The following is a 27,443-nucleotide window of genomic DNA, read 5'->3' as shown; positions in this document are numbered from 1 at the left end:
AATAATGACTCTAAGAACTGGAACGTGATTTGGTTTCCAGCAACCCGGCTCTGACTACCTTCCTAATGTTACCCAAGTAGGAACCAGGATGATTCTCATTTGGACAGACAGTAAAGACCAGAGGACTTCAGAAAGCAAACAGCTTAAAGAAGGTGGCTAGAGGCACTGCTCCCTAGCTAATGCTGCTTAATGCTGCAGTGTCTCCTTCCTAAGATGCTGCCCTATTGATGAGGACCCCTCTTCTGAACACTGGAAGTAAAACACCTGTGCATATTTCAGACAGCCCAGCCGTCAGAACATGGAGCCTGACATGGCAGATGGGGAACCCAACAGAGCAATGAACATCCCAGCTGTTCCCACAATTCCTAGAGCCCCAGCCCCATCCACCCTGATTCCTTACAAAGTGGCTAAGTGGGTTTGGGGAGCAGAGACTGTGGTGTGTTGGGTGTCAGTTAAAAGCAAGATGAGCCCTCAGAGGAACAAGCAGGTAAAAGGATGCCAAAGGTCCGTCTGGGGAGCAGACTAACTTTAGTATATGTGCTGCTTAAGCGAGCACGTGGGGAGCCGACTCTAAACTAGACTGTAACACAGAGAAGATGGCAGGATGTACGAGCCGGGAGACCTAGGAGTCTGTTTGCACTTGCAGTGAGAGTACTTTGAGTCTCTGAGTCCCCTTTTCTCATACGTAAAGCAAGAACTGTAGTAATACTTACCCTTACAGCCTGAGGAGATTGTTTGAGTGGATGGGATTCAGTGGCTTATTATACATGAAGACACTTTATAGAGCACTTCACAAATGTGTTCTTAGTACTGCTATTACTATTTTTAAGGAAGCAAGCAGCAGAACCATAAAGAAGATGAACCTAAAGCTCCTCAGGGCCCTGGGGCAGTCAAACAAATGGTCACACATTTCACACAAGTCAAGCCAGGCTTCCTAGTCTGCTCCCCGGTGCGAAAGATAAGGATGAAAAACCACTTGCCAAGAGTGAGAGTGCCTGTTTTAGGTCTAGAAAGTATAGCTGTAAAAACCTACAAGGCTGGGAGGTGTTTTTGAGAAATAGATAATGTTTCCAAAAATTTCCTCAAAGTGTATTCCACTAGATAGTGGATAGTTCCACAAGAAGAATTTGGTGGTGAAATCAGTGTGGGAATAGGCTTCCTCACCCAGGCCTTTTCTGAGACCTTAAAATGAATTTCCAATGAGGATGTGGGATGTAGGATGTGTGAAATTTATTTAACAACAGAACCCCTTTTCCACAGAGCATCTGTCAAGGGGTTTCATGAAACATAATTTGGGAATTAAACTCTCCAGGTGGGCATAAGGTTATATGGGCACACGGACCCGGTGAAAAGGGAAACAATACTTTGTTGACATTCAATCCACAGTCAACACCTGCTGGAGAGTCTGGAAAAAGGAGAAACCCGTTTTTTATCCATGGAACAGAAAGAGTGTCACATTTTCCCTGAACCACCCTAATCCCAGACCCTTCAGATCCACCAGCTACACAACCCCGCACTCCACAGTCACATACATTAAATCTACACTTTTATTTCTTGTTCTAAAATGTGCTTTTTCTCTCATTGAACTTTAATATCAGTCCAGGACCTCCACCTCCCCTTAAAAAAAAACAACAACACACACACACAAACACACACACCACCCTCCAACCAGGTGAAAAATCACCGGCGATTAGTTTAACAAATATTGACACGAGGGGGAAAAAAAGCATGTTGAAATGTATTAGAATCAGAACCTGTACAAAAAAAAAAAAAAAAATTAAAATATAACCTGAAACTGTTCAAGTTCAGAAAGGCTAGTCAAGTCCTTTTCTCTTGCCAGGAGAATGCCATCATCAGAGGGCTCTGGGTCATCAGCCAAGGAGGGGTGGAAAGAGAGAGACAGAAGCAGCAGCAGGTCCTTCAGCAGACAGAGGGCCCCCAGCACGACCGGCCCCAGCGTAGACACCGCTGGGAGGGATAAAGGGTCTCGGGAGAGCAAGTGTCGGCAGACAGTTCTGGGCGGCAGCTGGGGCCTTCGCACTGACAACCAGGCTGAGGAGTCAAGGGGGCAGCAGGGCGGGAAGCGTGGCCAGCAAAGAACACCAAACCGGAAGAAACTTCTGCCACCCAGCAGACCCGCAGCACCCTCCACTGGTGCTCAGATACCAGAGGTTAGTCAACCCAGTGCTCCCGACTAATGAGAGATTGGAGCTGGGCTTAAGAGGCTGAAAACCCGCAGGTTTAGTAAACATAGCCCAGCATCACATCCCTCCGTGGCCTGATCGGAGCTGCCAACAAGGGATAAGGCAGGAGAGGGAAAACAAAGCATTTGATACCTGGCTAGAGACCACCTGCACCCATGTGGGTACTGTGGAACATGGGGCTGGAGGAGGCAGACCCTCCTCCTCACTCAGAGAGGAGCCTCCTTCGCAGTCATCCTGCGGGCCGGCTAAAGCTGCCTCCGGCTTAGGACCAGCCTGACAAAAATGACACAGAGCAAAAGAAAAACTGGGAGGGAGACAAGCCCTTAAACAAAGACAAGAACCTCCTGGAGGGAAGCTGGGCAGTGTCTGACCCTGTTGGGATGGCATCAGTGGAGCCCCTGAGTCTGAAGGAACAACTGGGGGAGGAGAAAGTGGGGGAGAAAGGATTAACGGTTCTTCTGGAACAGTACCAACAGGGTGGGAGGCGCTGGTGAGGGGACGGGCAGGTCTGGAACTCACGGAAGGTAGAGAGGGGAGGAAATAGGCCCTTGGTGTCCCCTCCCCACCTGACCCAGGCCTGGTGAGTACCAGCTGCCCCAGCCGGCCCTAGTGGCGGCTGGAGACCAGACCTTTCACTTTGGACATCTTCTTGGTGGGCTGCCTCTGCTCAGCGTGAGGGGGACACTCCCGTTCCGCCAGTTGTTGCTCCATCTCCTGAGCCGAGGAGGCGGCAGTGGCTTTGAGTGTCTTCTTAATGTTGGTGACCTAGAGGGAGACACAGAATTAGTGTGCTGCCAGTGCAGCCTCTAAGTGCCAAAAACTCATCGAAACTTGTTCTCACTGTACTGGGGGCCATCCAGGGAAGAAACCAGACACCTCGGCAAGAAAATCTGAGATTATCTTGAGAAAGCCAGCTGAGGAGAAGCAAGCTGGGGCTACTCGTAGACAACACATGGAAATAAGTCAAGCAAAAAATGGAACTAACGCTTCCTTGGTTGAAAAGAGGGAATAAGCCAGTGGAAGTGGACCATCTGGCAAAGAGGTACAACACAGCAGGTGAAAGAAAGGACTGGTTAAAATGGCCTTAGAAACAAAAAGGGGGTCCTAAGAACACTACAGTCAGTTACCACTGTTCACGTATGAAACTAAAAATGTTTTCACAGGAACTTTGGGAATACAGCTGCATGAGCCTTCCCGACTAAACAACTAGAGGATGAACGTCAGCCAACCAAGTGACAAATGACGAAAACATAGTATCAGGACTGGCAAAACACGATTACACCGGTTTTCAGCACATGTTTCTTTTTTCTTTTTTTTTGAAGATTTTATTTATTTATTTGACAGAGAGATAGACAGAGCCAGAGAGCACAGCAGGGGGAATGGCAGAGGGAGAGGGAGAAGAAGGCTCTGCATTGAGCAGGGAGCCCGATGTGGGGCTCGACCCCAGGCCCCTGAGATCATGACCTGAGCCGAAGGCAGACGCTTAACCATCTGAGCCACCCAGGCGCCCCACAGCACACATTTCTTTACTTAACAAAGGAGGGCTCAAAATTACTTAAGCAACTTCTGAACTTTTTCCACATCAAAACACACATCCTTGGTATCATCTGTGTACTGTTATTATGAATGTTTGACAATTTTTTGCTTTTCACTTACGTCCAGTGCTGCTACGAACAGTCTTCTATGTTTACCTGTTCGTACTTCTATGAACAGCACTGGAAGACATATTCTTAGAAGTGAGCTCTCCAGATCAAAGGGTTGGCACATTTTACATTTTTAACAACTATTGCTATCTTGCCTTTTGAAAAGAGATTATACCATCTTGTACTTCTACCAACTGTGCCCTCCTGTGCCTGTTTATATACGCATTCCCCAACACCAGTCCTAAAGGATCTTTTATGCTTTTACCCCTCAGCCAGCTGAGAGGAAGGAAAAGGGGAGGAAAAGCACTGGAAAGAATAAGAGGAGATAAGGGTGACCCTAGTTTGATGACCCCCGTGTTCTCTGGGAAGCAGGCAGCATTTTCTATAAAGAAGGGAGCTGTCAGGGGCAAAAGTTCTCAGCAGTCAGAATTTCAGGAGCTTGAGTAAGAGGCAGTCCTAACACAGAGAAGAAACAATGCTGTGTCTAAGGCCAATACCAGGCTCCTGGAAGAGATCTATCATCTGCAGAATGAGCCTTGGCTAGATTAAAGCTCTTTTATTTCGGTTTTTGTTGTTGTTTTGCGATGTAGAAACAGCCATGCCCTAAACTGCTGTCACCTCAATCAACACTACAACCTTCCTGAAAGGAGCATCAAAAGAGGACAGCGGGCTGGGACAGTGAATACAGAGGGCATCCTAAGTCAAGTGTGGCTTCACCCAGTGTCCTGCCAGCCCAAGACATGCCATCTCAGGGCGCCTGCGTGGCTCAGTCGGGTGAACGTCTGCCTTCGGCTGAGGTCATGATCTCAGGATCCTGCTCAGCAGGGAATCTGCTTCCCCCTCTCCCTCTGCCCCTTTGTTCTTGGTAGATTTGTTTTCTTTTCAAATCAACAAACAGCTTTCTATGTACCTTTTGCTGGGGAATGATCAGCATCCTATACTAAGTACCCTGATTATACATTTACTGAATGGAAAACGGACAAGGCTCTGCGTTTTGACCATGCTCCCTCTTGTCTCATAATGGTCTGTTCCAGGTTTTCTAGAAGACTGTTAAGATAGTAGATTGTTTGGGGTTTTTTTTAAGATTTTATTTATTTATTTGAGAGAGCGAGAATGAGAGAGAGAGCACATGAGAGGGGGGAGGGTCAGAGGGAGAAGGAGACTCCCCACTGAGCAGGGAGCCTGATGCAGGACTCGATCCCGGGACTCCAGGATCATAACCTGAGCCGAAGGCAGTCGCCTTACCAACTGAGCCACCCAGGCGCCCCAAGACAGTAGATTGTTTTAATTGGTGGTGGAGGTGGCCTTGGTCTTTTCCTCAAATTTCTTTCTCTCAAATTTAATCAAATTATTACCGCCACCTGGTGGCAGCATCAGGCTCTGCCGGCAGAGTAACCACAGCTGTGGTTTTCCAAAAGTAGGCCTCTGATAACAAATCCATGTGCACTGGCTCTCTTTCTTTGTAATAACCATAATTTAAGAGCCCACACTGTTCTCTAAGTATTGGTCATGCCTCACCATTAGTCAGTGCCTTCTTTCATCAGATGCCATTTGTCACGGAAATAAACTTGAACCATTCAAAATTCTGAAATTAACATCATTCATTTTTGCTAGTGAGCACAATCCAAGCCCCCCACCTACCACACAATTAGCAACAGTCTGGGCACAGTGGGGCCTCCAGCAGTGATCAGGCTCCTCTCCGGCTACCCATCAGGTTAAAGATGGTTTGCTTTACACAGGCTACCCCAGCTCAGTGGGCGCGTTTCACCCCCAAACTTCATTTGTTTCCACAGTTTAATTTATAGGAAAGAATCAATGGATAAGAGAGAGTGGTTGGCCCTTCCTACTTTGCTCAGACATCAATCCCAGGCTCAGAGAAGAAGCCACAATATCCAAGACGAGGATTACACAGCTTCTTAGAGAAGCAGCAGGCTTACTGTCCTAAATGTATTTGTCATTTAGCTAATTAGCTAAATTTTAGCTAGTGCTAAATTAAATGTAGTTCAAACTTCTTTGGCTAGAAGTAGGGTTAAAAATTAAACAATGCACTGAACATTCACAGACTTGTTATATACATATATGTATGTAGGGATGTGTGTATATCCAAAATAAATGTGTTCTAGTTCATGAAAAGTGGAGTTCAGCAATCCACAGACACAGAAATATTCAGTACAACAAACAATTTGAGCACCTACTATGGGTTAGGGATGTGACAAGGAGCTGGTCTTACAAAGACACTTAAGACAGGTTTAATTCTCAAGGAGTACATATAACAGAGTAATGGAAATCCTCAAATTTCACAAATCCCCCTTTGAAAGGCACATCTACTTTTCTTTTGTTTCTTAAGAATGTTAACTCTGGGTCCCATTCTGCCATATTCCTGGACACACGACTTAGAAAACTCATTAAATACCATGAACACTTCAAGCTCCATCACACTAGGAAAGGACTTCCAATGCTACAGTTTTTAGCTTATGGCTAAATTAAACCCGAAGGCTACAACCTGTGTTTTGAGAGGCTAATCGTGTCCGGAACAACCGGGTGTCACTAAAACCATAACAACACACTTTCTTCACTTGCACTTCATCTGCCAAATGTTTCCCCTTCCTTCCTTTTTCAACATGAAATCTATCATGCATGTTAAAAGATTACAACATACATGTGTAGCTTAAAGAATAAAATGCACACAGTGCACCTACCACACAGCTTCAGAAGCAGAGCAGAACCAGGGCCTTGAATCCCTGCCCCACTGCAACGCCCCCACCCTTTCACCCATCTTCAAGACCCACCCCCAAACTCGTTTCTTTTGCTCTACAGCTGCACAGTACATGTATACCGTGGAATGACAACATTCTCCGCTCTCCGAGCCCGCTCACCCTCCGGCAACCAGGAATCAGAAAGGAGACAGAGAGCATGAAAAGTAAGGACCACATCACCCGCATCTGTACCCCGCTAGCCCAGTGCCTATTAGCGGCTGTTGCACCTACACCAAGAAAATGAAGGAGCAAACAGGGAGACCCTGGAGCAGGTAACAGACATCCTCCTCCTTACCTCTGCCTCTACCTGCTGCTGAGTTCGGCTGTGGTTCTCCTTGTACTGGTTGGCTCGCAGAACTTGCTGCTCGATGCCTAGCAGAACCGCTTCGCAGCCATCGCACCTACAACGGAGATAACCAGCCCTGAGCCACAGAAAGGCCTGGGAGCTCTCCTCCGGCCTCCAAAACTTCTGTCCCCAACACCCGATAGGGACTTCCTTTAACACCCTGTCTGCCAAGGAAGGCTCTTGCCCTTCACTCCTTCCAAGACCAGTGTTTCTGAATATGTAACACAGGGCACCTGGAGACAAACATGGAGGATGTGGGATAGTTTCCTAGAACACAGCTTGAATGTCAACCTTTGTATCCCATGGGAAAGTTTCACAGAATGTACCCCCAAGGGAATTAGGACAGACTTTACAGGTGGCACGGATTCACCACTTTTCTCAACGGAAAAATGATTTTCTAAAAGCATCCTATTTTTTTTAAGATTTTTAAAAATTTATTTGACAGAGAGAGAGAGCACAAGCAGGAGAAGCAGCAGAGGGAGAGGAAGAAGCAGGCTCCCCACTAAGCAGGAAGCCCAATGCAGGGATTGATCCAAGGACCCCGGGATCATGACCTGAGCCAAAGGCAGACGCTTAACCAACTGAGCCACCCAGGCGCCCCTAAAAGCATCCTATTTTAAAAACTGCCCCTTTTCTCAGAAGTTTGTTACTTCCAGGACGCCTGGGTGGCTCAGTCAGCTGAGCATCCGGCTCTTGATTTATTTTTTTTAGATTTAATTTATTTATTTGAGACAGAGAGAGAGCACAAGCGGGGAGGAGGGTCAGAGGGAGAGGGAAAAGCAGACCCCCTGCTGAGCAGGGAGCCCAATGCAGGGCTCGATCCCAAGACCCTGAGATCATGACCTGAGCCAAAGGCAGACACTTAACCGGCTGTGCCACTCAGGCGCCCCCTCCGGCTGTTGATTTAGGCTCAGGTCATGATCTGAGGTCCTGGGATTGAGCCCTGCATGGGGCTCCATGCTCAATGCAGTCTGTTTGTCCCTCTACCTCTGCTCCTCCCCCTGCTCACACACACTTAATAAATAAAATCTTAAAAAAAAAGTTTGTTACTTCCTAATTGCCATCCCTCTCATTATTTCATTTCCCCACTTTTTATTTTGAAAATGTTAAAACCTAAAAAAAGTTGAAAGGATAGTACAATGAATACACATTTACCCTCCACCTTAAAGTAAGTAATTGCGAACATTCTGTCGTATTTGGAGTACTGCTCTACCCAACAATTTTGTTTCAAATCTAACTCCAGTGCCTCAACACAAGCTTTAAGAATCTGTACTAGTAAACATCCTGGGATCGGGTTAGGATGGCACCTCTGGGTGGAAACACAGTGAAGCCAGACTCTGGGCATGAAAACAGCATCAGTCATCTCAAAGATGGAGTAAGGCAGCCGACACAGTAGGACTGGAGGCCTAGGTTTGTGTGCCAGGGCACTTTCACGTGAGGGGTGTTTTCTAAGTTTATTTCCTATTTATTCTGATTGAACACTTTTAAATTTTTTGAAAGTTCCTGCCTGTGTCAGATGTTGTAAAGGGAAGGTGTTTGAGGCCATACTTGGGATAGAACCTGGGGTAAGGGGTGGACAGCACATGCCCTGGGGTCCAATAGTAGCTGAAGTGAGGGAAACTTGGCGGGGTCTGGACAGGGGGTCAGGGAGTCAAAGCTGGGCTACTCATGCCTGAAATGTTTCAGTCTATTTTAAAGAAGACAATTTCCCTAACCCTCTGTACAAAGCTTGCCCGCTCTGCTTCATGATTTCCAACAACACCACATGCCTGCCTGGGAACATGCTCTCCTCACCTCCAACTCTCACTAACCCAGCCCTCCTTCAAAACTCAGCTAAAATCTCTTCTCCAACTAGGCCCATCTGGCTTTATAAGCTCCAAATCATTTTAATAACTCCGTAACAAATCCTTGCAGAATGTCCAAAGCTCTTGCAAACATCAAATTCCATTAAAATAGAGAACATGCAAAAAAACAAAAATAAAACAGAGAACATGCAAATGTCCCACTTTCTTTTTTTTTTTTTTTAAGATTTTATTTATTTATTTGACAGAGAGAGACACAGCGAGAGAGGGAACACAAGCAGGGGGAGTGGGAGAGGGAGAAGCAGGCTCCCCACTGAGCAGGGAGCCCAACACGGGGCTCGATCCCAGGACCCCAGGATCATGACCTGAGCCGAAGGCAGACGCTTAACGACTGAGCCATCCAGGCGCCCCACAAATGTCCCACTTCTTTTTATATACCAGAATATGGTTATCAAACAGTCTGTGTGTGCGTCTGTGTTCCAACTTAGAATAACCCACTCCTTCTCTTCACTATTCCTCACAATGTTTTACCAACACTAGCCCAAAGTTACTGAGGCTGAACATGAGTTCTTGTATCCACAGAATCTGATCAACACTAACTTCCTGAGCTTGGTCAAACTCGGAGGCTGAGTTTGCAAAGCACTGGATCCATGTCACATGGCTAGGCTCCAGAGGCTCCACCTGCCAAGCCTGCTATTAAACAGCCCCCCTGCTGCAGCAGGATGAGAACTATTTTACAACTAAGGCCCTGGGAGGCCTGCAGGGATTCCTGTTGCCACACAGCTCTGGTCACAAATGCAGCCCCACTCCCTGGCTTACTGTCCTAAGGCTCCAGCTCCCAAGCAGCCCCAGCTGATACTGGGAGACAACATTTCCCGAAGCAGAGGCACAGAGGGCACGCCATATGTCCCCCTCCCTAACGAGAGGGGACCCCTCCTTCTTTCAGTCTCACCATTCATGCAAGGTCTTGACAATATTATTGATATCCTTCTTTCGGATGTCACGGCCAATGCAGAAATCCACTTCCAGCAGCTGGTTTCGCTGGTCCAGCTTCCCCTGGATGATGTCAGTGTACACAGCCTCAATGATGAGGTCTTCCAGTTCCCGGAGATTCCTCATCTCCAGGTCCTTCAGCAGCACGGAGTAGGGGATACACTGCAGATAAAGCCAAGTGATATTTACAAAAACCATTGACAAGCGCTAAAGAAAATGCAGGTGTACACCTGTCTCAAGGGTTTGGGAAATGCAGTCTGGTGGTAATTATTAATAACTATGGCAACAAGACATAGATAAATGTGAGCTGTGAGACCTTTGGGATTGAAACAAGACCCACAGCATCTAGGAATGCATTCTCCTAGATTCTCTACCTCCTGGACTTCACCCAGCCTTTAGCTTTGATGTTGTGAGGCACTCTTAGTGTCCCAGAAGAGAAAGGGAAATACTCAGTGTGTACCACTCTACCACTTTCTGGAAGCTTGCAGACTTGACATAAAATGCCAGACCATAAAACTCCCACACAATTTCAGACACTGAAGAGAACCGGCTGCCTGCCCAGGAGAGCACAAGCAAAAAAATTTGCAGGCTAACATATCTATGTACAGGTGGCCAGTGGGTACTGCCAACTCAGGGGTCATCCTGAAGTTTACATCTGTTTTCTCAGACTCTTACAATCAATGTCAATTCCCCAACAGCAGTCCCTTATTGGGCTATACCAACACTTTACATTTATCCCAGACAACTCTATATCTAAATATCTAGTTTTCTGGACACATCACTACTAGTTTGGAGGTTAATACAGCAATCAAATCTCAAAAACAGACAGGACAAAGAGGTATACAAACAAGAGAATAACAGCAAACATACCTAGAGGGGTTTTCTATGACTAAAGGTCTGAAACTCAGGGATATAGATGGGCTTATAATGACAGATTGCAGAAATAAGGAAAAAAGTTACTCCTACTCTTTGCTACATTGGGAAGTCCATGATCAGGCCAAAAAAAAAAAAAAGGGTCAAGTCCTCATTTCCTAAGAAAACAGACCTCCCACCCGAAATGCCAGGCTGAGAATCAGAAATTTGTTATTAGACCAAGGGAAAATGATCTCAGCAACTGAAATGGCAATGCAAGAACAAATCTACATCTCTCAAGCTCAGTCACAGAGGGGAAATGCAAAGGGCAAACCTCTTCCAGTGGCAAAGCCCCACAAAAACTTAGACAGCTTTGCTGGGATTGGGCAGAGAGCCAAAATCAACTGTAAATTAACCAAATCTGGATCTTCTTTGTTAATGGCTACGAGAAGCTGGCTGCAAGGCCTCTTCTAAATGGAGTGGGGCAGAGAACTAAGAGATATGCTGGAGTGGTTATCTTACAGAAGCTGAGCGTCTAAAGAGAGCATGTAAGGCAAAAATCTTTATTAAGATAATTAAGCTTGACAATCCCCAGAAGAAGGCAGCATATTAAAAATCTAGCTCTCAGTAAGTCCAATAGAGCAAGTGTTTCCTCCAGCACTGGCACAGTTCACTGTGCACTAAGCAACAGATGAAGTGGTTAACTTGCCTTGAGATGCAAAGTTTTCCCATCTGAAAAACTACCTATCTTGAAACAGTAGTCTCCCTTTGGTACAGCAAAATGCTCACACCAAGTGAGTCACTGCAGCATGCCAGAACTGAGAGCTGCTGATTCACAAGGTCTCCTGGGCATACCTTTCCTGAATGAAATGGTGAATAATTATCTACACTATTTTAATGGTTATCTTTATCTCTGTTGTGCTTTGCCAAGCCAATTTTATGCATTCATGGTATGACTACTATGCACAGCTGGGAGCTCGGGCACCGACACCAGTGAGGAGCAAGACAGGAAGAGGTTCGGCACTGTACCTTCATTCTTGACGCCAAGCTCACGATGGTAAGGTGTTTCAGCTTGTTCTGTTGAGCTGTGCTCAGTTCTGGCAGGCTCTCCTTGTTGGCTGCTCAGTCCCACCCACCACAAAAATCAAGACACAAAATAAAATTAGAATTTCTTTATGGAATAAGCTCACCAACTCCCCACACCGAATCTACTATTGATTCACTGTCATGACTCTGCATTTATTCATGAGGCAAATGTTCCATGAGCACCTCCTGTCTTCTCTGGAAGACCATGTGCTCCTGAAAAGCCAGGCATGAATGCACAAAATGGTAAGACAATCATCTTAATGGAATACTATCTGTGCCCTGTGTGACATTAAACCAAGGTCAGCATGTCTTCACTGGGAATCTGTTATGTGCAATGCACTGTCTTAAGTGATTCAGGGAAGTCAAGGATAGATAAGATGGGGGCACCTGGGTGACTCAGTTCTTAAGCATCTGCCTTCGGCTCAGGTCATGGTCCCAGGGTCCTGGGATCGAGCCCTGCATGGGGCTCCCTGCTTGGCAGGAAGCCTGCTTCTCCCTCTCCCACTCCCCCTGCTTGTGTTCCCTCTCTCACTGTGTCTCTCTCTGTCAAGTAAATTAAAAAAAAAAAAAAAAGGATAGATAAGATGGGCCTTGCCAGGGCAGCTGCACTGCACAACCCCAGGGATAATAACCACAGATTTGTGCAACTCGAGGGCCTTGGACTTGTCCTCAGTCTTACAACTGAGTATTAGACAGCTAGAGGTGCAAGATAGAACCACCAGAAGAAAGGTACAAACTACCAGGAGCAAGCAAGAGGCTGAGGAGGACGAGGGAGGCAGGAGAGAAAAGGAAAGAACTAGAGAAACGGAGAGAGCAAGTGAGCACGATCACCTTGGGAGGGACAGGAAAGTAAAAGAAAGATGGAGTTTGAGATGAGCCTTAAAGAATGGGCAAAATTTTAGTAATAACAGTAATGATAACAAGAGCAGTGGCAGCAGCCGCAGGGCACATGCACATACACACCCCATCAGTCCTCACGACAACCTCGAAAGATAGACCCAAATGCCTTCAATTCCTTATCCTGGATTCCAAAAAGGTGAATCCAAGCTGACTTTTTTCCTTGGGCATGCTGCTGAAATTTATCTGGTGGCAATTCCTGACCTCAACTGAAGCAGGCTATTAATTCCTCTTGTTGTACAATTTCATTTGTTTTGCTGCAAAACTGTGGATGTGTTTTCACTACAGGTGCTGCCCACATCTTGGAGGTATTACATAAAATGGCATATGCATCATATTACCTCTTCAGAGTCCCCAAAATTCTAAATTCTGAAGCATCTAGCCCAAGGAGTGCAGGTAAAGGATTGTGGACCTCTATTATTACTCCCATCTGATTAATTTGCCAAAGGACACACATGTAGTGGAAGTGGAGCTAGAATATAATTCAGGCAGTCTGGTTCCAGAGTCTGTGCAATGCTGTCCCTTTAGTGAGGATGGAAACAGAAGACACACTCACTGGAACAAAACAAAGGTCAGAAAAAACATGTGGCAAACTGTCCAGATGACAGAGCACAGGGTAGGTTCAAGTGACCAGGAGAAAAGAAAGGGAAAAAGAAGCCTGGGATATAGTAGGAAAGGCCCTGGGTCATACCATTAAAGTAAACTCCAGGCCTTTGTCATACCAACAAAAACTAAGGAAGCCAAACAAAAATGGCTTGGGTGGAAGGTAAGTTAGTATTTAGACATGCATTCACCTCATTCCTGATACTTAAGATCCTAATACAAAATGATTCAAATAATCAGGGCCCCTGACTGGCTCAGTCAGTGAAACATGTGACACTTGATCTTGGGGTCGTGAGTTCAAGCCCCATGTTGGATGTGGAGATTACTTAAAAATAAAATCTTTAAAAAAAAAAAAAGAAAAGAAAGAAAGAGTCAAATGACCTACAAAACAGAATGGGCTGAATATGGAGTTTTAGATTACAGAATGTTAAAAATGACTACAAAGATGTAAAACATGGATAAATGCCTATGAAATAAGTGAGAGAAGATACAATATCGTATACATAACTGAATGACACCTACTTAATAACAAACACAAAGGGGAAAAGTCCAGCAACATAATGCTGTTAAGTAGTTTAATAGTGATATAACTATGAGTGACTTTGTGTCCTATTTTCCAAATTTTCATCAATATAGTGACATTGTTCTGATAACATTTAAAACACTTAAGTACTGGGGCGCCTGGGTGGCTCAGTCGTTAAGCATCTGCCTTCTGCTCAGGTCATGATCCCAGGGTCCTGGGATCAAGCCCCGCATCAGGCTCCCTGCTCGGCGGGAAGCCTGCTTCTCCCTCTCCCACTCCCCCTGCTGTATTCCCTCTCTCGCTGTCTCTCTCTGTCAAATAAATAAATAAAATCTTTTAAAAAAAACACTTAGGGGCGCCTGGGTGGCTCAGTCGTTAAGCATCTGCCTTCGGCTCAGGTCATGATCCCAGGGTCCTGGCTCGAGCCCCGCATCAGGCTCCCTGCTTGGCGGGAAGCCTGCTTCTCCCTCTCCCACTCCCCCTGCTGTATTCCCTCTCTCGCTGTCTCTCTCTGTCAAATAAATAAATAAAATCTTTTAAAAAAAACACTTAAGTACTGGGGCGCCTGGGTGGCTCAGTTGTTAAGCGTCTGCCTTCGGCTCAGGTCATGATCCCAGGATCCTGGCTCGAGCCCCGCATCAGGCTCCCTGCTTGGCGGGAAGCCTGCTTCTCCCTCTCCCACTCCCCCTGCTTGTGTTCCCTCTCTCGCTGTGTCTCTCTCTGTCAAATAAATAAATCTTTAAAGAAAAAAAAAAAAGAAAACACTTAAGTACTTTACAACTGGGTATTCTGACACTTCACAACATTCCTAACTGTTCTACAAACACCAAGCCACAAGAATCTCATCTGGAAAACAAATAAGGACCATATTTACACATGAGCATAAACATAGTCCCCCTTTTACCCACAGAGAAATAAAGGGTGAGAAGGTAAAGACCTCATGTGAGGTCACCTCCAGTGCTCAGTAAAGTGGGAAACAGCCAGGTCAGAAAGTTCCCACCCCACGCTTTCTATCCCAGACCTCAGTGATCCTCATGGAGTCAGTATGTCCAAATAGAGTGACATAATTAAGAAAAGTCTTTGGAAGATTTTAACCAACTCACCTATGTAATCTGGGTATGTTCCATAGGCAAACAGATTCAGCAACTGCAAATATGCAGCATTAGCTCCTTCTGCAAGCTGAGGAGGGAAAAAAAAAATCAAACAGTTCATGAACCAAGCTGTCTACCAATCACTGCAGTGTTCAAGCAAAGAGTAATGATCATGTGCCACAGCTGACTCTTCTACTAGATGGTCCCTGAGGTCCCTTCCAACTCTGATTCTTTGGGAAAAAATAAGTAAGATTTATTTAATTTTAAATTTAATTTTTCTCTCTCAGGAATACACACTTTACACTCCATATAGCATGCCTAAGCAACTGCTTTTGTCACACACACGCAAAGCAGTAAGTATTGGGAGCAGTTCAGGTTTTCTTAGAATTTCCTTGCCATTGGGACGGATGCCTGGGTGGCTCAGTCAGTTAAGCGTCTGCCTTCAGCTCAGGTCATGATCACAAGGTCCCAGGATCAAGTCCCACGTTGGGCTCCTTGCTCAGCGGGGAGCCTGCTTCTCCCTCTGCCTGCCGCTCCCCGATTGTGCACTCTCTCTCTCTCTCACAAATAAATAAATAAAATCTTAAAAAAAAAAAAAAAAAGAACTTCCTTGCTATTAAGACAAAGACTAGAGGGGTACCTAGGAGGCTCAGTCGGTTAAGCATCTGACTCTTGATTTCGGCTCAGGTCATGATCTCAGGGACCTGGGATCAAGCCCCACATTGGACTTCATGCTCAGCGGGGAGTCTGCTTGAGGATTCTCTCTCCCTCTGCCCCTCCCCCCTAAAATAAATAAGTCTTTAAAAAAACACACACACGGGGCACCTGGGTGGCTCAGTCGGCTAAGCATCTGCCTTTGGCTCAGGTCATGACCCCAGGGTCCTGGGACTGAGCCCCACATCAGACTCCCTGCTCAGCAGGAGCCTGCTTCTCCCTCTCCTGCTCCCCCTGCTTGTGTTCCCTCTCTCCCTGTGTCTCTCACTGTCAAATAAATAAATAAAATCTTAAAAAAAAAAAAAAAAAACACACGCGGGACAAAAAACGAGGACTGGAGCAGCCTTGTCTACACACCAGGTTGGCAGGTACAACACAAGCCACTATCAGTCCAAACTGAATAAAGTGTAGGGTAGGTTCTAAGTTTCAGCACTACATGAACAGTATGAGTGCTGGGAGAGATTAGCACAGCATAAAGTGTGACACAACAGCCCATGTGGGACTGGGAACTACAATATCAGGCAGTCCCAAATAAAAATGTTCATTAAAATTATTTATTCCTTAAAAAGAAAAAATTACTTACTCCTCACTAATGTGGACGGCAAAGAGCCATCTGTAGAAGTAAAACAGAAAGAGATACTGTTCTGCCTGGAACTTCTCTGCTCTGTTGTCAGTTAACTGGGTGTTTCTTTTACTCACAAATATGTACCCATTACTCTTCCAATTTATCAAACTCCATAAAATAGTATTACCCAAGCAGTACTCTGTGGATGCTAATAGTAATACTACTTAATTTAAACCATCTTTTATTATTTTTTATTTTTTTTATTAACATATAATATATTCTTTGTTTCAGGAGTACAGGTCTGTGATTCATCAGTCTTACACAACTCACAGCGCTCACCATAGGACATACCCTCCCCAATGTCTATCACCCAGCCACCCCATCCCTCCCATCCCCCTCCACTCCAGCAACCCTCAGTTTGTTTCCTGAGATTAGGAGTCTCTTATGGTTTGTTTCCCTCTCTGTAAACCATCTTTTAAAAAGAAGTTTCCAAGGTGCACCTGGGTGGGTCAGGTGGTTAAGTGTCTGACTCTTGATTTCAGCTCAGGTCATGATCTCACGGTCATGCGATTGAGCCCCACGTCAGGCTCCACACTGGACATGGAGCCTGCTTAAGATTCTTTCCCTCTCGGGGGCTGGGAGGATGGGTTAGCCTGGTGATGGGTATTAAAGAGGGCACGTTCTGCATGGAGCACTGGGTGTTATGCACAAATAATGAATCATGGAACACTACATCAAAAACTAATGATGTAATGTATGGTGATTAACAAAACAATAAAAAAAATTTTTTAAAAAAGATTCTTTCCCTCTCCCTCCACTCAACCCCCCCCCCCGCTCTCTCTTTAAAATAAATAAATGAATCTTTAAAACAAAAATGTTTCCAGGAACTACATCTATCATTTCAGACCATTGAAAAGCAACTAGGGTTCCCAGCTCACACATGGAAAAAAACAAACCTGGGGAGATAGAGGTGATTTACTCAGCACCCCCACGAGAACTCTGGCTTCCTATTAACCCAGTCTACCTTCTCAGGTTATCAAGAACCTCTTGAGGTCCTAAAACAGACAAGGAAGAGACCATCAAATCTAGCCCCCACTTTTCAGACAGATGATTATAAAATTAAGCCTAAAAGACTATTTTCTTTAGAGCAGATACTCTAAAACTTCTCCCACTGGCCTAAATCAATGTCTTTCTCATTTTAATTTTCATCCATCTCCTCTCAGCCTATCTTCCATAGTTATGAAACAACCACTTGGCATATTTATTCAGGCTTTTCAGCAACCTGAAGGAACATATTACCCCTTTGTCATCTCTTCTATTGAAAAAATGATGAGCTATCATGCCATAAAAAGACATGGAGGAAATTTAAATGCATATCACTAAGTAAAAGAAGCCAATCTGAAATGGCTACATACTGTACAATTCCAACTATATGACATTCTGGAAAAGTCGAAACTAGGAAGAGGGTAGAAAGATCAATGGTTGCCAGGGATTAAGAGGGGAAGGAGGGATGAATAGGTGGAACACAGGATTTTTAGGGCAGTGAAGCTACTCTGTATGATACTGTGATGGAGGACAATGTCATTGTACATTTATCCACACCCACAGAATGTACCACACCAAGAGTGACCCCTAATGTAAATTATGTCTTTGGGTGATAATGACGTGTCAGTGTAGGTTCCACACTGGAGGGGGACATTGGTAATGAGGGAGGCTATCCATGTATGAGGGCAGGGATATATTGGAAATCTCTGTACTTTCCTCTCAATTTTGCTATGAATCTAAAACTGCTCTAAAAAGATAAAACCTATTAGAAAAATAAACCCTAGTTTTTGGGGTTTTTTTAGATTTTATTTATTTGAGAGACAGAAAGAGACAGAGAGAGCACAAGAGGGGGGAGGGTCAGAGGGAGAAGCAGACTCCCCACTGAGCAGGGAGCCTGATGCGGAACTCAATCCCAGGACTCCAGGATCATGACCTGAGCCACCCAGGTGCCCAAAATAAACCTAGTTTTAAAAATTTTTCCTCTCCCCGCTCAGCGGGAAGCCTGCTTCTCCCTCTCCCATTCCCCCTGCTTGTGTTCCCTCTCTTGCTATATCTCTCTGCCAAATAAATAAATAAAATCTTTAAAAATTTAAAAATTAAAAACAAAGGTAAAAATATTTCCTCACAGGATTTCTTTTACATCTCTGGCAAATTTTTACCAAAAGCCTACTGTGTGTCAGACTACATATTAAGTGCTAAGGAAACAATGGGGAGCACAACAGACCTTACCCTTACAGAGGTTAGTCTAGCAAGCAAAGCTGGCATTAAGTAAAAATTCATGGGGTGCCTGGGTGGCTCAGTCGGTTAAGCATCCGACTCTTGATTTTGGCTGAGGTCATGATCTCAGGGTTGTGAGATCAAGCCCTGCATCGGGCTCCACACTGGGTGCGGAGCCTGCTTAAGATTCTCTCCCCAAACCCCTCTTAAAAAAAAAAAAAAAGAAATTCACAATTCAAATGTAAAAGTGGCTCTTTCTGTCTCTGTTTATCACAGGAAGACAAGATGATGCCAGGTCCATACATCAGCAATAGAGGATCATGGGGAACTGCTTCAGTTTCCTAATCAAGAGGAATAAGGAGATGTGCAGCAGCAGGCCCATAACGCGAAGGCCCACACCTCTGTCACAAGGGGCTGATTCACCACCAGGCTATGGACATGGAGCCAGCAACTGATGGCAAAGGTGTCCTAATGGTCATGAAGTAAAGAACCAGGCAGCGAAAGCCAGCCACTTCCTACATGTGGACCACCGTCGACACGAATGTCCAGGCAGCATGGTGCACACGATCCACAAGCACAAGCACCACACTGATCTGTGCATGGCGGCCACCCCCAGAGCTAGCGCCATCCTGGACAGCCAGAGAGAAGCTGTGACAGTAAAGAAGAAGCTGACCCAACCTCCAAGAGCTTCTGAGCACAACCCCCAAAGCAATAAAGATGTTGCCAGACTTTTCAATCAATCAAACAATCAAGGGCGCCTGGGTGGCTCAGTCATTAAGCATCTGCCTTCGGCTCAGGTCATGATCTCAGGGTCCTGGGATCGAGCCCCGCATCGGGCTCCCTGCTCAGCGGGAAGCCTGCTTCTCCCTCTCCCACTCCCCCTGCTTGTTTCCTCTCTCGCTGTGTCTCTCTGTCAAATAAATAAATAAAATCTTTAAAAAAAAAAAACAAACAATCAATATAAAAGTATCAGTCAATATATGTAAAAGTATCCAAAGTGAGACGTAGAGGTTGAAAAGTTTAGGTTGCTCTACATCTTTTTGTTCTACCTGGTCATTCTTCACAAATCTTCTCATTTTTAAGGCACAACAACCACAACTAGATACCCAAAGTTTCAATAACATCAATCAAAAATAGAAGCAAACAAAGCAAAAAGGACTACTTCCTAGCTTTTCACGTCCAATTTTTTTACACATCCACTTAGTGTAACATTGCCTTTTTCAATAGGCCCAGCTCATGTTCAATAGCAGCATTTTCTGCTTGGTATGTACCTGACCAATCTTTCTTGTCTATATTTGCACTGGAGGTTTTTTGGTCCTTGCAAATGCCTGAAAGTACCTCTGTTAAACATCAACTATGCTTATACTCTACTTTTCTTATTTATCAGATTCAAGTGGATTTTTCCCCTATCTTTCAAATTATTAGTAACCCAATCTAATTTTACCCCAAGTTGAGACGAAAATATTGACCAGACGGAGCCCAAAACATCATCCTTGCTCTCCTTCCCTCTTCCCCCCGCCCAATTCCCATCCTCCTTCAACAGCACCCCCCTCACAGGTCCACAATGCTTCAGCACTGAAATTCCTTGGGAACCTGGAGAATCACGGGAAGGTTTAGAACAAAGAAGACAGAGACATTGTTTGGAAACTGCTTACCTCCTGCACATTGGCCAGCTCCAGCAGTTCTCCAAAGACATATACTCCAGGAGCCTCCAACACCTGGCTTATGAGAGCAGTGAGGGCTGAGCCACTGGTACCTTTGGCTAGTAAAATAAACTGTTCCAGGAGGTTACTTGAGGGTTTCTGTTCACCTGCCATTCTCTGGACTTGAGATCTGTCCAAAAGAAAAGTGTTTCAACCATTCTTCCTTCTCCTTTGCAAAGTCTATGCTTATTTATTGCCAGATCAGACATCAGAATACTTTAATTTGATAGTATCCAAAAAAAGAAAAACAGTCCAGATGCTATGACCACTTTGTGAGATGGGCAGGGTTCCACCTAAAGTTAAAGGGATTGTGTCCTTGCTCAGAAGTTTGAAACACTTAGGAAAAGCCACTTCATCCACATGTGGCCGTCTTCCAACAGCAGCACCTTCTAAACCCTTAAACCTGACTAGATCCAAGGAAACACACAGGAGTTTTTCAATAGCTGCTTTATATCTACCTCATTTATAGACTGTAATTAAGAAACAGAATTTTGCCCAAACACAGAGGCAGCAGATGTAAGCAAAAGCAATCAGTTACAGTTTACAGTGTGTCATTAGAATCCCACCTACACATACAGATAAGGAAAACCACAAAAAGCAGACAAGAAAGATGTCTCATTTAATCAAAGAAGTTATTTGAGCCTAAGTAAAGGGGGAAATCATAATGAAAGATAATCAACATATTCAAACTAAGAAAATACATGCTGTGTAAGTCCTTGAGGAAAATCTCTCTATTTGACCTCCTAATGCTATGTGATTTTACCGAACACGATTTCAGAATTTGTACGAAATCTCAAGAAAATAATAAAAGGATTTGACAAAACAATGAGGATACTGTATTGCCATCCTGAAGACATTAGGGGCCCAGGGTCCGTCAACTGTTAATCCAATTACACGCTGACTAAAAGGGAACACACACTGCATACCTACTCTGCAGGAGTCCTGTGTAAGAAAAGACGACTCCACCAAGAACGACACATTTGGGGGCAGTGTTACAAAAAGAAGAAGAGGTAGAGTAAAGTGAAGAAAAGAATAATTCAAACGACAGTTTGGTGCAAGAGAAACCAAGTTTTCCTGTGGAGGCAGGCATACAGAGCAGCACTCCTTTCACAGTATGAGAGAAACAAGCATGTCGCCTGACTTAGGGTTACATAAGAATGTCTTGTCCGAAACAGAAAAAGTGAAGTGCTAGGGAAGAAAAGCTGCTGAGGAAGGAAGGGGAAAGGGGAGAGATGGGGTAAGGTGGGAGGCGGCGGGAGAGAGGTGATGGAACGAAAACCTCCCCTCCCAGCGCACACGTATGGAGACTGAATGGAAGGACCTGGGGTGGAGAGGGAGAAATGGACAGAAACTTCGGTGCCTCAAAAAAATCTCGGCCTAAGGCGCCAAGCCTGTAGGCGCAAAGAGGAAAGGAGGCATTGAGAGTCGCTTTTTTCTGAAGTGGGAGGGCCGGAGGAAGCGGCTAGGGACACAGGGGAGAAGACTTCGCGTCGTGCGGGGGCGCTATTATGATGCACAGCAGAGGGGCAAAGAGGCAGCCTTTGGGGATGGGGAAGCGATGACGGCCTCGGTTGAGGAACTGAGGGTTGCAGGCTGGGGTGGACTTCAAGGCGGGCGGCGTGCTCCAGGCAGGGCCGCGGGTGGGGCGCGAGGAGCCGCGGGGCGCGCTCCCCGGGGCGGGGCCGGCGCGGTGCGGCCGCGGGCTTTCCTGGGGGCTGGCGCTAAACCAGATGGCTGGGACAAGCCTGGCGCGCCGGGCCCCGCCCTCTCGCCGACCCCTACCTGCCCTCGCCGTCTCTCCGTCCTCTCGGTCGCTGGCTCGGCCTCCCGGCGCCTGTCCGCAGGTTGTCAAGCGTCCATGATCGGCTCGGCGTCCGACGCTTTTCTGCCTCCGCCGACCCGTTGCCCTTGCGGCTCCCCCGGAAGCCTCCCGCCGCTGCACTCGAGTTCCGCCCACACTAGGTTCCCCCCGCGGCGTTGGCAGCCTCAGACCTCCAGTGCGGCCTGGGCTTGGGAGAGACCGTTCGAGGTGGGTCGTAGCCCAGGAGCGGGGTGGAGAGGAGCCTGAAGAGAGGAATGCAGTCTAGGCAGTGATGGGGCCCAAACCATCGCCATCACCGTCACCATCACCATCCCGGGCTCGAAATCCACCGCTTTGGCCAAGCTTTACCCTTCAGGAGCTCCCTACGGCAGCTGCGGCTACCCCGGGATACAAAGACATATTAAGTGTAATAACTACTCCCCGTTTATTGAGCGTTTTCCCATGTGCCAGGTGTGTACAGTGTCTAGTTGAGTTACCATAACGCTAAGCTTAAAAATCCAAAAGCTAGTTAAGTGGCAAGGTCGGCTTTGGACCCCAGGCTATGGGAAGCCAAAGACCATATTCGTGACCTCTGTTCAGAAAACGTTTTAAAATAGGGGCACCTGGTGGCTCAGTTGGTTAAGCGTCTGCCTTCGGCTCCGGTCATGATCCCAGGATCCTGGGATCGAGCCCCACGTCCAGCTCCCTGCTCAGCGGGGCGTCTTCTTCTCTCTCTCCCGCTCCCCCTGCTTGTGCTCTCTCTCTCTCAAATAAATAAAATCTTAAAAAAAAAAAAGTTTTAAAATAAGCAAGAGATGGGTTGAGCCAACAATGGCTCTGTGAGCAAAATGACAAAAGTAGCGTTGCATTTGGTACTTAGCAACTCTCCTGGAAGATGGCTAAGGAATGCTACACAGCTTAACACTTAAGCTGGTTCCTTTAAAGTACACACCACAGACTTTCGGGTCTTGAAGACATGGAAAAGAGCCCTACTTGCTTTTGGTGAATCATGGTGCAGAAGTCAGACAAATGCAAAGGAGCCTAGCACCAACCCACTGATTTATTCAAAAAATGTTCTGTTCTAATTTCTGTGTTCTAGAAGGTTATATAAAGAGAAGACAAGGTTCTTGCCCTCAAAAAGTTTCAATGTGGGGGTGCCTGGCTGGTTCAGTTGGTAGAGCATGAGACTTTCAATCTCCAGTCGTGAGCTCAAGCCCCACATTGGGTATGGAGCTTACTTAAAAAAAGAGGAAAAAAACGCTTTAATGTTTTAAGTGCTATGAGAGAGATATGACAATACTTTGGAAGCACAGAAGAGAGTATGTATGTTGGTTAAGAGAAAACAGGCATCTTCTGAGCAAAAAGGGGGGGAAAAGGCAGCAGATCACAGTCACAGAGGCTTGCTCTGTGTACCATATACTAATGCAAAAAAGAAACCCAGACTGTCTGGAACCCAAGGTTCAGGGATGAGAAGTGAGGGCTACAGACCTGGAGTCAGGACATCAGGGGTCTTATAAACCACATGCAGGGCAGTATACCAGGTAAAAACCTTAATACAGCGAAGTTCCTACCTGGAAGAGCCCACAGCCTCTGAGAGAGACAGACCTCTGGCTATGACAGACAGTTGCCACAGGCACCCTAGTGCTACAGATAAGGCTCTCCTGCCTGTGCTCTGGGGAGAGGTGATTTAAGGCACGGTTCTGGAGATGAGGCTTGAGTTGAGCGTGGAAGAATGAGCAAGCAAATCACAAAAAGTGTAAGCATGTAAAGGAGTTTTTATTTTATCTTAAGGGCATTGGGGAGTTACTTAGGGCTTTTAACCTGTGGAGAAGTGTGACTAATTGACACTTTAGAATGATCACACTAGCTGCTATAGGAATGGATTGGATATGGAGAGAGCTGGAGTCAGGGAAACTCTTGAGGTGATTGATACAGTATAGATAAGGGATTGTGAGATCCTGAACAAAGGCACTAGCAGTTGGCATGAAAAAGAAAGGACATTGTTGGAGGCATTTAGACTACAGAATCTGCCTGACTTGGTGACCAGTTGAAGGCAGGGATAGGGAAGGAGAGTATCACCTAGGATTCTGGTTACGCAGGCCAGAGCTGTCTTGGAGGTGGTGGTAAGTGAATGGGGCTGCAGAGGAGAAAAAGCAAATTTGGCAGTGGAGGGAAGACAACTAAGTTCTGTTTGAGTTCATAAATATTCTGGCAGTGCCTCTACTTTGTCCAGAATAATGTCCAAACTCCAAGGCCACAGTGAGAACCCTTCTCAGGATGCTTCCCTCCAATCTTTCCAGCTTTGTTTCGCCCCACCCTCTTACAGCCCAAACTCCAGGCCTTCCCATGCCCAACACAACTTACACTTTCCCTCTCTGACACCAGGGCCTATGCTCAAGCTTGCTTTCTCTTCTTTTTTGCAATGCTCTTACCTCCTATTTGCCTGTTAAAATCCTACCAACCCTGTAGGCAAAGATTTCTTAATGCAAAAAAGCACTAATCATAAAAGAAAACACTGAACTATTGTACTACATTAAAATTAAGAATTTCTTGGGGGCACCTGGGTGGCTCAGTTGATTAAGCGGTCCTGGAATCGAGCCAAGCATTGAGCCCCGCATCGGGCTCTGCATCGGGCTCTGCATAGGGCTCTCTGCTCTGCAGGGATCCTGCTTCTCCCTCTTCCTCTGTCCTTCCTCCAGCTTGTGCTCCCTCGCTCACTCACTCTCTGTTTCACAAATAAATAAATAGATAAATAATCTTTAAAAAAAATAAAAATAAGAATTTCTGTTTATCAAAGACACCAGGGCGAGACTAAAAAGGCAAGCCACAGACTTGGAAAAGATATTTGTGAAGACTGTACCAAAGAACTCCATATCCAAACTTTATAAAGAACTACAAATCAATAAGAATAAGAAGACAAAAAGGGGCGCCTGGGTGGCTCAGTCGGTTAAGCGGCTGCCTTCCGCTCAGGTCATGATCCCAGGGTTCTGGGATCGAGCCCCACGTCGGGCTCCCTGCTCAGCGGGGAGTCTGCTTCTCCCTCTCCCTCTGCCTGCCTCTCTGCCTATTTGTACTATCTCTCTGTCAAATAAAAAAAAAAGAATAAGAAGACAAAAAGCCTAACTTAAAAAGTGGGCAAAAGACTTGAACAAGCACTTAGAAAAGAGGACGCTGAAATAGTCAAAAAGCATATGAAAAGGTGCTCAACACCAGAGACAATGTAAGAAAAAACGATTAATAAGACACCACATTTAGACGAACCATGAGAGACGATGGACTCTGAAAAACAAACAGGGTTCTAGAGGGGAGGGGGGTGGGAGGATGGGTTAGCCTGGTGGTGGGTATTGAGGAGGGCACATTCTGCATGGAGCACTGGGTGTTATGCACAAACAATGAATCATGGAACACTTCATCTAAAATTAATGATGTAATGTATGGGGATTAACATAAGAATTTAAAAAAAAAAAAAGAAAAAAAAAATAAGACACCACATTTAGCCAAAGTAATTTAGCCACTGGGTGGCTCAGTCGTTAAGCGTCTGCCTTCAGCTCGGTCACGATCCCAGGGTCCTGGGATCAAGCCCCACATCGGGCTCCCCCCTGCTTCTCCCGCTCCCACTCCCCCTGCTTGTGTTCCTGCTCTCGTTGTCTCTCTGTCAAATAAATAAATAAAATCTTTAAAAAAAAAAAAAGATACCACATTTAGCCAAAATACTTAAGTTATAAAGACTTGTAAGACCCTGTTTGGACAAGGATAAAAGTCAACTAGAATTTTCTTACATTGCTGGTGAAGGCAAAAGTGATACAAACACTTTGGAAAACTGGCAAAATCTACTACTGTTGCTGATCATATGCATACTGTATAAGCCACCTACTCCTCTCCTAGAAATGAGTGCAGAGTCTGCAAAAAGAAACCTATAAGAATGCGCATTGCAGCTTTGTTAACAAAAGCCCAAAACTGATAACTGACAACCTATATACCCATCAACAGAATAGACAAATATTGCTAGATACATACAATGGAATACTAGTCAGCAATTAAAAAAAAAAAGTTACTGCTACATACATCATGGATGAATCTCACAAAAATAATTGATTAAAGAAAAAAGCCAGACTCCTACTATACATACTGTATGATTACATTTAAATGAAATTCACGACAAAACTGATTTATGGTAATAGAAGCCAGAAGAGTGGTTGTCGGGGTGGGAGGATGCAGTGCCAATTGGGAAGCGGCATAGGGATGCTGGAAATGTTCTATATCTTGATTTGGGGGGTGGTGACAGAGGTGTATACATATATAAAAACAGTGCCCTTCCTGCATATATCATACCTCATTAACAAAAAAATTTCAAGATAAATTTTTTTAACAGAAGAAAAAAAAAAAACCCACCCATCCTTCAAATTCAAATGCCACCTCCTCCATCAGTTTTGCCAGCTGGAATTAATCTTTCCATCAGAACCTCTGTGGCATTCAGATGACCTTTCCCTTATGACATTTATTGCAGCTCATCTTGAATCTCAGCAGTCTCCTTTCTTTCCTAACTAGATGGTTATCTTCCTGGTGGCTGTGACAATGCCTTTCACCCTTTACCGGAAACCTGAAAAGGCTCTTTGTTGAATTACAATGGAAGGAAATATTGGGTGGGTGCCTAGATGGGTGAAAGGGGGACGGGGAGAGGAAGGAAGGCCTAGGGAAAGAGATAGGAGATGTCCAAGGAAACCTTAGCTTACACAATTTTACCCAGTTCCTAAAATCACAATAAATGTCATCTTAAGCAACAAACACAGAACAAATCAAACCACCAAGTCCTAAGTCCTTCCTAGACTGAAGATAAACAAACATCACACTCCTTCCCTAACAGGAAATCCACCAAATGAATGCTTGCCTAACCTCTGGGTGTTTCAACCTAGATGGGGAAACTTCACCAAGGAGAATAATAATCACATAGCCATGTTGCTAAAAATATCGCCACCTTAGTGTGGTGTAAACAACGCAGACTGCGGGTCAGGAGACTTAGAGTCGAATTCTAACTCTGTCCCAAGTTGCTGTAACCGGTGGACAATCTCTTCACCTCTCTGGGCCTCAGTTTCCTCGTATGTAAAACAAGAGGAGTTGGGTTGGCAAATTCTCTTAATATCCCTTCCGGTATGGATATCCTGAGAATACAATCGATATCTTTCCCAGTCCAACGCAGGAGCACACCAGAAAGCCCTGCAAAACAAGTAAAAGGCGCCCCAGACCAACAAACAAGCACGATTTGAAGGAGTCATTTTGTCATATTATCTTCCATGGTTTAATCAGTGTTTTGTTTGTTGTTTGCAGCCTTACCATGATTTGCAGGAGATTTCTGAGTTCCATGTAAACAGATGTTACCTCTCTCTGGGCTGTCATCCTCCTCTGAGAGTTAAGGGAGTCTTCCCGCACAGTTTCAAGTCTCCGAATTCAGAAACCCCAAAGCTGAAGGAGGGTTTATGAATTTGCGCACACTGCGCGGCACACTGGAGTCTAAGTTACAGAAGAACAGGGTGCAGGGAATGCTGGGATTTGTAGTCCCTGGGCCTCTTTGTTGCGTGCTGGGATCTGTGGTTCCCCCGGGCAC

The 27,443-nt window shown here is 45.4% G+C and overlaps 1 protein-coding gene across 3 annotated transcripts; it reads right to left on the bottom strand.

Annotated features, from left to right (window-relative positions):
- Nucleotides 1-1,529: 1,529 nt before the first annotated feature.
- On the bottom strand, nt 1,530-27,443 carry COPS7B (COP9 signalosome subunit 7B). Of its 3 annotated transcripts, XM_045867739.3 has the most exons (8): nt 27,173-27,420; nt 21,823-22,104; nt 19,993-20,170; nt 14,809-14,884; nt 11,626-11,714; nt 9,704-9,906; nt 6,899-7,004; nt 1,530-2,969 (listed from the first exon to the last, which is right to left on the bottom strand). In XM_045867739.3, exons 3-8 carry the CDS (start codon nt 20,152-20,154, stop codon nt 2,811-2,813), a joined length of 795 nt encoding a protein of 264 aa, XP_045723695.1. In that variant the 5' UTR covers nt 20,155-20,170; nt 21,823-22,104; nt 27,173-27,420; the 3' UTR covers nt 1,530-2,810. The 3 variants fall into 3 exon arrangements, with proteins under 3 accessions (XP_045723695.1, XP_045723696.1, XP_054361929.1); XM_045867740.3 differs by lacking the exon at nt 21,823-22,104 and having other exon boundaries at nt 27,173-27,443; XM_054505954.2 differs by lacking the exons at nt 19,993-20,170; nt 21,823-22,104; nt 27,173-27,420 and adding an exon at nt 17,032-17,066.

This window comes from Mirounga angustirostris, unplaced genomic scaffold (genome assembly GCF_029215605.1).
Source record: "Mirounga angustirostris isolate CCGP_5_RB_7025 unplaced genomic scaffold, mMirAng1.0.hap1 SCAF_3, whole genome shotgun sequence".
Lineage (NCBI taxonomy): Eukaryota > Metazoa > Chordata > Mammalia > Carnivora > Phocidae > Mirounga > Mirounga angustirostris.
The sequence above is the reverse complement of the archived record's forward strand: the minus strand, read 5'-3'. Positions and strand labels throughout refer to the sequence as shown.